We start from the raw sequence: 13,088 nt of genomic DNA, 5'->3' as shown, positions 1-13,088 counted from the left end.
CCAGTCCCCTCCTCTCCTACACTTTCTGGGGCTGCGTGTGCAGCAAAAGCCCGGAGATCCCCAACTATTCACACATTATGATACAAAATGAACGGGGAACATCAGTATGGGAGGACACAGCAGCTGGGCAAATCCACGCTGCACGCAGGGAGAGGAGGAGCAGAAAGCGGCATGGCAGCCGTGTCTCACATTACCTGCTCTCCTTTCAGCGCCTGGTGGATGGTCAGGTTGCGGTTGCTGTGCATGGTGAAGATGATGACCTTCCCAGTGTGGTTGAACCTGGGTGCTCCCGCGACGTAGAGCCTCTCGCGTGCAGTGGACACAACAGAGGAGACGGTGTAACCTGTGGAGCAGGTGTGGGGTGAGCAAGATCTGCCTCCTGCCTCTCCCATCCTATATCCCCGTGGTCGCCTCTGGTGGCTGCGGAGGAGCTCACACAGCGCTGTAACTGACAAACACCCTTTTCCAAACTTGCAGCCTGCTCTGGATTCCTACAAATTATTTTAGAGTCTCAAAGCACAGCTGGCTCTGAGGCTGGCTCAGATCTCTCCCAGGGTCAAAGCCGGCTGAGATGTGAGAGCCTGGAGGCTGGTGGGACTCACAGACCCCTTTTCCTTGGGCACTGACTCTACCTTAGGCTTTGTCTTCTCTACGTTTTCCCCTCCTGGGGGGATATTTCTAAGCAGAGCATCAACCTTGAAGCACTCAGATCCCAGGGCAGGGCACACTGGGGCTTTCTTGCTATTTCTGTCTTTCCCACCGCTTCCAGTAAGGAAATGAGTGCCTGGGGCTCTTGGTGTCCTGGTGGGTGAACAGCCCCCAGTCTCAGCACTCATAGCTTGGGCAGAGACTTCGTTTTGCAAACCAGTCCGGGATCCTCACTGCAGGACTCCCACACATGGAACAGATTAGCACAGCAGGTATTTCCTCCCTGGGCATGAAATTTCATCAGTGTTTTTTAAGCTGTTCCAGTAAGCACTTGGGGTGAGCTGGGCCTGAGCTCCTCCTGCACTAAAATTGCATTTGTGCTGTGTGATGCAGTTGCTGTGGGGCTCTCCCTTGGTGCTGGGGTTACCAGAGGTCTTGTACGGATGGACATTACTCCTGACATTGGCAACCCTTCCCAACTCGGGAAGCATGTTGTGCTTCCTATTACTGAGCATCAAATCCCAGCTGCAGAGCCCAGCCGAGCCGCCTCACCGAGGTATGCGCCGTGGTTCTTCAGCTCCTCAGGAAACTCCTGCAGGTAGGACTCACGCAGTGGGATCACCTTCCCACTGCTGGTCTCCTTCAGCACGGCCCCATTCCAGTCGTAGGCACCCACAGCACCCAGCAGGATCCCATCCTGCAGAGATGGCGCAGTCAGCACAGCGTGCAGGAGGTTCGCACTGCATCTCATTTGGTTGCCTTTTATTTTTAAAGCCTCTTGCCATGCTATTTCTTGCGTATCAGAGACAATTCTTCTACTTGTTACTTGTATGGGTGAAGGTGACCCATGAGCGAGGGCCTCAGTGATTCTATGATTCCATGACCCAAGGGGGCTGGTTTTGTGGGATCCCTAAACACCCAGTTTCTAGGCTATCATAGAAGCACTGAGGCTAGAAAAGACCTCCAGGATCCCCAACCCATCCCACTGTGCCCACGTCCCTCAGTGCCACAGCCCCACAGCTCTGTAACACCCCCAGGAGCAGCGATCTCAGCACTGCCTGTGCAGCCTGTGCTGATGCAGCACCCACCGATCCCCTTCACAGCCCTTTTCCCCAGCTGTAAATACCCACAGGTATTTACAAGAGCAAAGTGGTTTTACCCTCTTACCTCCACAATGTGTGATGAGAATCCAGTCTGGGACATCTCCAATCCAAAGGAGATTTCATTCTTATTGGTTCCTTAAGAAGGAAAAGAAGGGATTTAATACAAAATTCCCCTGCAGGGGATGACATTGGGTTGGATGGGATGAAAGCACCTCCACCCTGCTGAGCACAGATGACCTCAGCTGGCACAAATGTCCCTCAATCACCACAATTACACACACTTGTGCTGCTAATGAGCGATTGAATAAATACAGAATAAATAGTGTGAGCACTGCCTCTGTGCAGCTGCCTTGTTTCGTAGCTGCAAATTACAGGATCACATTAAAAAAAAAAAAAAAGTGTGGATTCAAAGGGTTTTGTTTTGTTGCAACTGGATGAAATTCCTCAACCAGTGAGATATTGTGCCATGGAGAAGCACTGGGCTGGCTGAGACAGCTGGTGGGGAGGTTAGGAACTGTTTGACCAAAATCCTCTTTCTTTTATATTCAGTGAAAGCCTTCCATCTTCAGTTTCGATGGCCTGTCCCAGCATGCCCTTTCCTTATGAAATGGAGATAAATTCAGTGGCGAAAACCAAAAAGCTCACCCCTGTTTGCTCAACCTAGGGCATTCTAGGGCGCGAGCATCGAGTGGAGGCGCCACATCTATGCTCTGTTGCCATTCTAGCTCCTATTGACTGGGCTGGAATCTGGGGAGGGCAGGGAAGGCATTGCTCACCTTCCAGGCTGAAAATCCTTTCCCCCAGGGCGTCCACGATGTCTTTGAGCGCCGCTTCATCCGTGACATTGAAGAAGTGTTTGTCATCAGGGTCGCTCGCTATGAATTTAATTTCATTCAGAAAGGCTTCGGGATTGATTCCTCTTCTGTTATAATAACCCAGCACCTGGGGTGGAGGTAGGGATGTGAAGATCAGGTCTTTTCATGCTATGGACACAGCTGTCCCGAAGCAGCCCAGTACTCACAGCCACCGCGTATCTGGTGACGTTGTCTTTCTCGCTGTCCTCAATCACCTTCTCCAGATCTGGGCTGTCGTGCGACTCTCCATCTGTGATTACAATCATTACTCTCTTTGCCCCTTTCCGGCCACCTTTCTGAAATGCTTCCGAGCTGCAATTGAAGAGATGCCCTGGGCTGCTCAGAGTCACCGCAGGGGTCACAGCCACCCCAGCGCGTCCCCTGCATCCCGGCTGCGTCCCTGTGCCCGCGCTCTGCAGACTGCAGGGAGAGATGGAGCGCGACGAGGGAGAGAAGGGAAGAAGACACTGAGTTTAAGCTCATGGGAACGAAGGTGAACGTGAGGGATTTTTACCGTGCAAACTCTATCCCGTAGGCAGTCCTGGTCTCTGTCCCTCCTCTTTGCTCTATGTGGCTGGCAGCTGCTACCACGTCTTTTACAGACCTGTAGTCATTCAGATGGAACTCGTGGACCACGTCTTCTCCGTACTGAACAACTCCAACCTAGAGAGCACGGACAGGTCACAGCACAGCTTGCTGCATAGTGGGGCACAGCAACCCGAGGGATGATTTCCCAGCCCCACAGAGTGGCAGATCTATGATGTGTTCGTGTTGCATAGGCTGGGAACAGCAACCCAAGCAGAAGTTGGGCCAAGAAAAAAGGGAAAAGGAAAATACTAAAAAATCAAGGGGTATTTTGCCAGGTTTTGAGGCTAGCAGTGACAACAGAAATGTTGGATCTGAGATTGTTTGGAGTTTTGCTCAGCTACAGAAGAGAAAGCCATTCAGAACATTGACACAGCAGTTCACTGCTCATTGTGCTCCATTAGTGGAGGCAGCAGCTGAGCATCCCCAGCCCCGCTGGGACCCAACCTCCCCAGCAGCCTGCAGCCACCCTCAACATCTCTATTTGCTCCAGTTTTCTCCCTATGGGACCATTGATAATGCTCAATTTTGTTTCCATTTTCTGCCTGCTATTGCCCACTCTGGGTATATAGGTGTGGGATGATGCAGCCGTGCTGTGATCCAGTGCAGAACCACGTCATCTCCAGATAAGACCCACTGGGGGTTATCTGTGCAAAGTGCTGAGGAATCAGGAGTGGTCATAACACCTCTCTCCTTCCTTTCCTTATCACAGAGCTGTGCAAAATCCCTGCATAAATAATTGCACGATTGCATCTGCCCAGGGCAGTGCTCCTACATTTCCATATGATTTCATCCTCCCCGTGCCTGGTCGTCTGTGCTCCCTATAGCTCCTTGAGGGACATTAATGTGAGCATTATTTCCATGGGCTCAGCATCGCGACGCATGCATCCAACGCTCAGTGCCAGATCACAGCGTTTTGTCCAAGCAGAGACTTTGCACAAAGCCACAACACAGCAGCATATCAGGGCTTACTTGGATCTGGCCGGGCCCGATGTAAAATTTTTTCAAGATGTTGATCAGGAAGTGCTGAACTTCAACCCAGGGATATATGCTGTTTGATCCATCCAGAACAATGATTATGTCCATGTATGTCTGGCATCCTGTGAAGGATACGCAGCGCGGCATTGAAAGGCCTTGGCAGCCCTTGAGGAGTGGGGATTTACGGCCCCATTCCTCACCATCAGGTACTGATGATTTGTTTGAAAAAAAAACATCTTACTTCAATCCTTCATAAAGCCCTTCTGGGTGTATTCACTCCAACAGGGCATAAAGAAGCCACATGCATCCTCCCTGCCAATAGCAGTCTGAATAACATCCCACAGTGTATTTTCTAGTTCAGATTTGGCCCTCTGTCCTGTATCACACAGTCCTCTTTATAAAACACCCATTTGCAATGAGAGCAAGAAGCATCTGATCGTAACGAGGGAAGCAACACCTGAAATTTGGTGCTGGGATCCACACTACTCCTCCACCACCCAAATCTCCCCGTTTTTTTCTTATGCCAGGCTGAGGAAAAGGAGCGTTTGCAGAGCTGAGACCCTGGGACAGCCTTCTGCAATTTCCCACCACCCACAGGAAAGCCAGGAAGCTTGTTTAATATCTCAGAATCAAATCATGCCCCTGAATCTACAAATTGGGGCCAGGTTATTTAGCTTCCAGTCAATGAGCTCTTTGTTTTGTGTGGCCAAGTGCTGAATTCTTTCCCTATTTTGCCTTCTGAGCTGCGCTGATAAAATATTCTGGATGCTTTTTCATTCTGCTTTTGGAAGAATAAGGTATTTTTGTCTTCCCCGGGTGTCAGTCAGAAGGAAAATGTTTACCAGATGTCTGTGCTCGTAACCCCCTTTGAATCACTGCCCTGCAATAATTTCCTTTGCTATCTCGCCTTCTCTCAAGCACCAACAGAGCTTTGTTTGCTCAGTGGTATCGAAGTGCTCAGGGAGCACAAAGTTATGCTAGCTTCAAGCATAGGATCACAGTAGAATTGTAGGGGTTGGAAGAGACCTCTAGAGAACATCAAGTCCCAACCCCACGCAGGGAGGGTTAGAGGGCACACAAGAGTTTCTCCTACTTTGCAACGCTGGGGCCACTGTCTTGGCAAACCGGAAGTTGGCGTTGACACGGGAGCACATCCCAGTGGTGTAGTAGGAGCTGCCACACTCGTGGGACCAGAGAGGGCTGCAGGCCTGGGGGAACAGGAGACAGCATCAGGGATGGTCCTGGGAATGGCACTTTTTCATTGTGTGGGAAAGCAGGAGATCAGAGCATCGCTTGGAGCATCACCGTGCCCACCAGCATCACCACCATGCAGACTTGCAGCTGCCTGCCACCCAGATCCTGAACCACCAACAGGGCACGCTGGGAGCTGGGAAAGCATTTGCACACGTGCAAATCTTTGTAAACATGCATATAAACACGTGCACAAGCCTATCTGCATGCGTTCATGCATGTGCATAGCAGAAAGTCCCCCCACTCTCACCAGGAAGCTGCTGTCCTTGGGGTTGGTGGCCAGGCTCAGCCCCAGGCGCATGTTGTCCTTGCGCTCGGACACGTTGGACAGAGTGACTCTTCCTTTGGAGAGAGGACACGGTTAGCTGCTGCCTGCCTGCATGGAGCATCCCTGCCATGGGTGCCAGGGACACGGAGAGCTGCAGAGTTTGTGCTTTCCCTTTTGTTTTTGAAGCAGATTGTCAAGATAAGGTGTTTTTGTTTGTTTTTTTTTCCTGCTTGCCATAACAAACAAAGAGAAACGTCTTCTGGGAATGAAACTGTGAGTCACAGACTCTTACGTAGGAAGTCCTTAGGAGAGAAACCCCTCTGAGCAGCTCTAGCATCTCATCCTTTAATGTTGGGCCAGCATGCATTTATATTTGTGCCTTTCTTTCATTTCCCATGTCACAGTCCAGAAACCAGGAACGGCCCATGGGGCAACCCTTTATTTTGGTTAACATGAATAGCACTTAGCTTTGACAAAAACACCGTCTAACCCTTTCATTCCCCCAGTGCAGCTTCACGAGCTCGTCCAAACAACCTCCACCCAAGCTGAGGATACTTAACCCTCACTGATGCCCACTGACCTGGGCTGGGAACCCAGGTGGGGCCCATGGGGCTGATGGAGAAAAGGGAGACAAAGGGAATGATGAGGATGATGGGGAAAGCGGGACCAATGGGGATGATGAGCACAAAGGAGATGATGGGGACGATGGGAATGTTGGGGAAAACGGGAATGATGGGCATGATGGAGACAACGGGGCGATGCTCCTGCCAGCCTTGCTGGCTCCTGTGGCAGCCAACAGTTGTCCTTCTCTTGGCCATGCAGGAATGCCTGGTGTCACTGCAGGGCAGCCCTGGGCTTGCTTTTACTCAGGTGGCCTCAGTGCTAAGTAGTCAAAATAATAAAAATAGAGGGTGCTCTCTGAACGGATTTTTTTTTTTCATTTGAAACTTGTTTCCAATGGAAAAAGCTTGCTTTTTAGCAAAATTCAGATTTACACGAGAGATTTATTCACTGGAAAAATCTTGAAGTTCTCAAGAAACAAAACAAATAATAATAATAATAAGAAACCACAATGTTTTCAAACTAAACCCTATTTGCTTCCAATCAATCAAGCACTGTGGATGAGCCAAAGATCCTTCTCTCTTATCAGCTCTGGTAGGAACCCATAACAGTTCAGATGAATAATGATGATAAATAAAGTGCAAACTCCTGCTCTGCTGTGAAACCACCCGAGAATTTGCCCCTAAGCCCCAGAGATGTTTCTCAAGACCCTGGGAAAGTCCCAGGCTCTCACATTCCCACTGACATGGGGCAATATGGGGAACTCATCCCCCAGCCTGGGACATCCTGCTCTTTGCTGGTGTGTGAGGTGGTCGTTACCCACTGCTGACTTTCTCCTGACCAAATGAATCAAACAATTTAAGCTCTGTTAACTAAATCCAACTATTTAACTCCATCCTGACTTGCTTCATTTCATCCCATTGGTGCTTAAAGCTCATGGCCAGGAGTCACACAAGCACCTGAAATAATGACCCAGCACCCCTCGTGCCCTGGGATGCAGTACCTAGGTTGAGCTTGGTGCAGTTGCTGTGAGCGTCGCTGGTCAGTGGGCACTTGTAGACATCTCCTGTCTTCTGCTGCCCATTGGTCTCATAGGGGGCCCCCACAACCAGCCTGCAAAAAAAGGCACCTGTCAGTGTCTCAGGGCTGACATTTTGTCAGAAAAATGGAAAGAAAAAAACAAACAAAGAAATCCTTCCGTGCGAGGATGTGGTCAAAACATTTTCATCTGTTGGCTCTTGCAAAATCAGACCCGGTCCCCACCAGTCCCATGCAAACCTACAAACTGGCCATGTGCCTTAGTGCTGCTGGGAAGCACTGCCTGATACCCAAAGGAAAAGGTAACTGTGACTCACATTGAGGTGCATGGGGAATATTCTCCACTAAAAAGGTAAAAAAAAGTGAATTTTCCGGAGGTTTGCTCCATGCTGGGGTTGCTCACTTATGATCAGCCCACAGTGGTCCGGTGGTAACCAGCTCAGGGGCAGGCAAGGATGCTGGGCATCCATCTGTACACTGAAATAAGCAGAGGTTTATCAGCTGATAGAAACACATAGTGCCAGAAAGGCTGTGGGATTCGTCTGGGACATTGCAGGCATTTTTCTCACTTTCTTGTGGACTTGACCAGACTGGAACAAAGCAGCAAACCGAAGGAGGAGAAGAGCAGGACCTGAGGAATTCATCCCTTTTTTTTTCCAGGCCAGTTCAAAAATAACCTGAACCACGGGTTTCTGGCACCTTCTGCTCCCAGCGTGTTAGCCCAAAATAAATCTAGTCCACTGCATTTTGTTTTAAGAACCCATCGGTGGATGCAGCCATCCCCATCCAGATTGCTGAACACACAGGACCTCTTTTGTTCTGAGCTGCCCTACACAACAGCTGGCAAAGCCACTGTTTTCCAGCACAGATGTTCCCAGTTAGGCCAGATTCGGTAATTTTTTTTAAACACTGCCTCTACAAAGACAGTAAGCAATCATTCTTTTATTCCATCACTATTAAATGGGATTGCTCACCAACCGAAAACCTTCAAAATCTAAGAAGTATTTAAGGATTCCCACGGAAATACTTCCTGTCTTACAGCTTCGCTGCTAACGAGGAGATTAATTAGGATAAAATAACAACCATCTGGAACCACGCTCAATGGCATCCAGAGGTTGTGTACCTTCTCCTGGACATGTAGGAGGAGTTTGCTTGTGTCTCTCTGCTTCTAGCCCACACATTATTACAGTCAGAAAAAGAGAAGGCAACGAATGCGAAATGCGAAAAGATGTTGCAGTGGAAGACAGAAAAGATGAGAAGAAGTCAATGTTGAGGCGTCCCAAAGGATGATCCTCATTTGTTTGCTCTTCGTTACCCAAGAGCTGAACACAGATGGGATTTAACAGGAACTTGGAGCACCTTCACCTTGGTGGCCCACCTGTGCAGTGTGTCCAGGATCCCTCTGGGACTGCAGGATATGTGCTCCCCAGCCCAGGAATTACCCTCCCCATGGGAAAATCCAACCTGGGCATCTCTGAGCTAATTAATACTCCCATATCACCATTATCACATTATCTGTTAATTAATAATCACCAGCATTCGACAGCAATCTGTAAAGCAAGAGACAGCGGTGATGGCAGGGCAGCCCATCCCACCCATTGCCCAGCCCTACATCACGCCTGCAGGCTCAAAGAAAGCCCAAATACTTGCAGCCACTGCCCTAAATGTAGCGGAAATGCAGGCAGGGGTTGAGAAGCTCACCAAAACAGATTTTTTGCCTTCCCAAGACAATGGCATTGTTTTCCCTCTCGGGTTAAATAGAAGGGATTAATTAGCCAAAGCTGTCAAACTCCTGTGGAAACTTGGCAGCTCAGGAGGAGGCTTTTGCTGCTGTTGGGAAGGTGATGGCGCAGGCTGTGGGGTCAGGGGAATGTCTCCCCAAGGCAGCGATGCCAGCTTGCAGGTTACCAACCCCTCCCTTTATCTTGCTTTGTAAACTTGTGGTCTAAACAGTTCTTTTTTTTTTTCTTCTCCTCCATAAATAAAGAAAATAATGACAAAACTTCCTAAAATGCTCTATCTCAAATGACTGGGATCCAATGAGGGCACCTTGCTATCCCTTCCCATGTGCAACCCTGGGTCACCTCAAATTCTCCCCTAGCACTCCCAGTGGTCCTAAGCAAGCAAAGCCCTCTGCAAAGCCCAGAGCAGCAGCCTTGCATCATGCTTTGGCTAATAAAGGAAGATTTAAGAGCAAACAAGAACCAAACGACGCCTCCCTCGCCTTCCTTTTCATGCGGTCCTTATGGAGAAAACAAAAGCAGAAAAAAAAAGGAATTTAATGTGAAGCGCATAAACCGCTCAGAGCAACATGACTGAGGACATATTTCTAACATTCTTCCCTGGGAAAAAAGCTGAAAACAGCGATGTTGGTGGAAATGCCCACGTTGTGTCTTCTCAGATGATGCAGTAAGAATTGAATTTCTGGATCTGTGCTTTTATCAGACCATTAAACCCATGCTCTGTCCTGCTTCATGGTCTTGCACGAGCCATGGCTGCAAACCACGCGAGGCTCACATCAAACACCAAAACAATGCAAATCTGAGCATTCAAGGAGGAATTTTTTGTTGTTGTTGCTGGGTTTTTGTTTTGTTTTGGTGGGGTTTTTTTGCACTGTTTCAAACGGTTTCATTGCATGGGAACATGGGTGGTAGCACAAAACCTGAAAGACAGCAGCACTGCGGTGTCTGGAACAACTGAAGTCCCAGCTGCTCGGTGCCAAACCATGCTTCTCTTTTTTCTCCCCTTAGCCAAACTACCTAGTGTAATTTCCTGTACCACAGACATTAATTCATGCAGGTTATCTCAGTAATGAACCCAGGAAGCAATGCTTGGCTGGAGCACACCTCCCAAAAGCCATTCAGCTGTGATTTGAAGGTGTTGAGGGTTGGAGAACCCATTCTTCCAATGGAGAACGTGTCGCAGAGCTCATCCCTTTCACCTCTCTCCAGGCAGAAGTGTGATCACTGCTTTGCACCTCAAATTAAGGATGCCTGGGAGCCCCCTGTGACCTTATGACTTAAGGGAGCGACTCCCCACACAGCATAGAGAGGTTGCAAAGCTCATTCCGAGCCCCCCAGGACGTTTTGATTAAATGGAAAGAAGTCAGGAAAAGAAGGTATGTGTCACTGGTGATCTGGGAATGCAGGGATTAGGAAGGAATGGAGAAGAAACTATGCTTTTCACAGGATTTTTCAATCAATGGGACACTTAATCTCCTGCAAGGCAAACTCACTTGTACTTAATTTATTCAAGATGGGATTGGATGAAGAAGTTATTAAAGGGGTTCGGGAAAGGGAGAGTTCAGCAGTGGAAAACTTTCAGTTGGTTTGTGGCAGCTTGGACTGGACACAGGAGGGGAAGGGACTTTGAGATATTTTTCTCTATGCTGGCCCTCTCACTGCAAAATGAAAGATAAACACATCTGCAGTCCAACCAGCTGCTCAGGTTGATCTGGGAGGGGATGCTCCTAAATACCCAGCACAGCCCCGTGTGCATCCCATGGCCCCGCCACCTCCACCCATTGTAGCCTTGCAATGGCAAGGGGCCTCCAACAGGACATGGGGCCAAAGACCAAGCCATGCAGCCGTCCTTTGTGCCACAGCAGTCCTGTAGACATTGCAAGAAGCAAAATGAGCAGAGTTCTCCCTAAAATAGTGTACGATGGGTGTGTTGCAGAACACGGCTGAGGAACTCGCAGAATACTGTGGTCAGAAATAATGATACTTTCTTGTTTTTCCTGGTGTAATTTTTTCCTTTCATGCAGGGCTATGGCAACCCAGGAGTGTTTACAGGCAAGGCCCCTGGGCTGCGGGTCTCCACCATGATGTTTGGGGTGGCTGGTTGGGGCATCAGGCACCACGTCCATCCTGACCCCAGCACTGATTTCTACTGGAAGTTTCCAAAGCAAACCCTGATCTCTGACACTGGCTCTCATTGACTGCCTCTCGCTTTCCCTAATTGCCCATTATCACCAGAAAACGATGCTCTTGGGGGTTCCCAAACCACCATTAGGTCACTGGCTCCACCCTGCTGCTGTGCAGCGCTCCGAGACCACCCAATCCTAAACACCAAAGAAATGACCACAAAAGCCTTTTTATGGTCAAGCAATATGGGATAGGAGGGAGTAACATCACCTCCATTCATAAAGATCAGCTGCACGGTATCTATAGCTCCTCTTTTCCTCCCAGATTTGAGGTAGGCTGAAAGAATGCGCCCATGAGCACTGCAGGAGGACTTCGTCCTCCCTTCTGCAAGACCTGCCACAAGGATCACAAGGGACTGTTTTTCAGCTGAACCAAAGGCTTTCAAAACAAAAATAATAATAATAATTATTATAATAAATACAAATGGTAGGGCATAAGCTTGTGATTGATGCCATCCATCTCTAGAGCTGGTGAGAACCAGTCTAAAGATTTTCTCCAAGGATGTCTAACATACCATGTCCTCCATGGAGCCCTGGGACAGCCCTGAGGAGCCTGGCGACGCTACCAGCAGAGCCCTGGGGTTCTCACAGTTAAAGCCCACTGAGCACAGGAGTAGATTGGGGCTGCAGTACATCCCCCATTCCCGGCACGGTGGGAGGGAGCGCCAGGAGCAGACGTTTCCCCGCGCCGAAGGAATGCTCTGCAGCTATGTACCCTTTCACCAAAATAATCCCAGCACTCGGGCACTGGCCAAACCACAGGAGAGTTGCAGCCAAGAAAGCCTCGCAGTAGTAGGGAAATAGCAAACCCTTTAACTGTTTTTCCAGATCAGCACAATTACAGCTTTAAATCCACCGAGCAGACTTTTCTCTCCTCTCCCTCCTCCTTTTTCCCTCACGAGTGCTCAGACTGGAAACGTCACGTCTGTTGCTGGGGCTGCTCTCTGTGGGCACTGGGGGGGGGGTTCATCCCTAGAGGCCCTTCTGCTGCTGTAGGTCCAAACCCCACAGCAGAGCAGAGCTTTGCAGCACTGCATGTCACACAGGATTCAGAGCAGCACGAGCTGCAGCAGTCGGTGATGCTCTTGGGACAACGCCACCTCGCCAGCAGCATCAGCAAAGCTCCGCTCCCAGCCTGCTTGAGAATGCTATATTTATTATTTTTATGGCTTCAGAAGGCTAATGGATGTTTATTCACAATGTTTCACTTCCACAGCCAGTTCTCCTCATGCCTCATTTTTTTGGATAGCTAGAAACACTCAGCACGCAAGCAGCGATGCTCCTGCTGCCCCGTGGCACAGCCACCTCCTCCCAGCCTCACATTTTTTATTTAGATGGGGAAAAGGATGTGGGTGTCTGGAATATCATGATGGAAAGCCAAGGGCGGCAGCTGGGGCTTCTGGCTGGGAGCACACTCAGATGACACACAGAGTGCCCCCAGCCCACTCACATCTCCCCACTTGCGCACACTGCCGCAGACACCTGCCTTCAGCCTTTCCCTATAAATCCCTCCCAGGTGGTGCAGTGGAAAGTCCCGTCTGGGTCGGCAGCACAGTGCTAATCTCATCAGGGTGGGCTTTGTGAGGCTGCAGCCCCAGCCCCCACCCCACATCCAGCTGGAGCCAGCAGGGGGTAATCCAGAACATCTGGCGGCAGGGCTGGGCCTGCTGCATCACAGAGCTCCAGAGATGCTGAAGTGATGGAGAGCTGAGAGAAGCACTTGGGAAAGGGATCTCTAACAACATTTCCCTCTGAACTCCATGCAGTTCTGGTCCGTATTTGATATACACGTGCCTGCTGAGATTCATGGGATCATTAAGATTGGAAGAGACCTCTCAGATCTGTAAGCCCAACCCCAACTCATCCCACTGTGCTCA

At 49.6% G+C, this 13,088-nt stretch overlaps 1 protein-coding gene across 3 annotated transcripts in view; it reads right to left on the bottom strand.

Moving 5' to 3' along the window:
- Window positions 1-13,088, bottom strand: part of ITGA11 (integrin subunit alpha 11) — a 38,756-nt gene that overhangs the window by 16,594 nt on the left and 9,074 nt on the right. For all 3 annotated transcript variants that reach the window (XM_048956222.1, XM_048956223.1, XM_048956224.1), the window contains exons 3-12: window positions 7,252-7,361; window positions 5,670-5,761; window positions 5,262-5,376; window positions 4,163-4,290; window positions 3,120-3,268; window positions 2,773-2,917; window positions 2,528-2,693; window positions 1,816-1,886; window positions 1,201-1,345; window positions 195-343 (exon numbers count right to left, since the gene is read on the bottom strand). In XM_048956222.1, coding sequence (XP_048812179.1) covers window positions 195-343; window positions 1,201-1,345; window positions 1,816-1,886; window positions 2,528-2,693; window positions 2,773-2,917; window positions 3,120-3,268; window positions 4,163-4,290; window positions 5,262-5,376; window positions 5,670-5,761; window positions 7,252-7,361 — 1,270 coding nt within the window. The remainder of the gene's footprint in view (window positions 1-194; window positions 344-1,200; window positions 1,346-1,815; window positions 1,887-2,527; window positions 2,694-2,772; window positions 2,918-3,119; window positions 3,269-4,162; window positions 4,291-5,261; window positions 5,377-5,669; window positions 5,762-7,251; window positions 7,362-13,088) is intronic.

Source organism: Lagopus muta, chromosome 10, assembly GCF_023343835.1.
Source record: "Lagopus muta isolate bLagMut1 chromosome 10, bLagMut1 primary, whole genome shotgun sequence".
In the NCBI taxonomy this organism is placed as follows: Eukaryota; Metazoa; Chordata; class Aves; order Galliformes; family Phasianidae; genus Lagopus; species Lagopus muta.
Note: the sequence above shows the minus strand (reverse complement) of the source record. Positions and strands in the feature narration are given on the sequence as shown.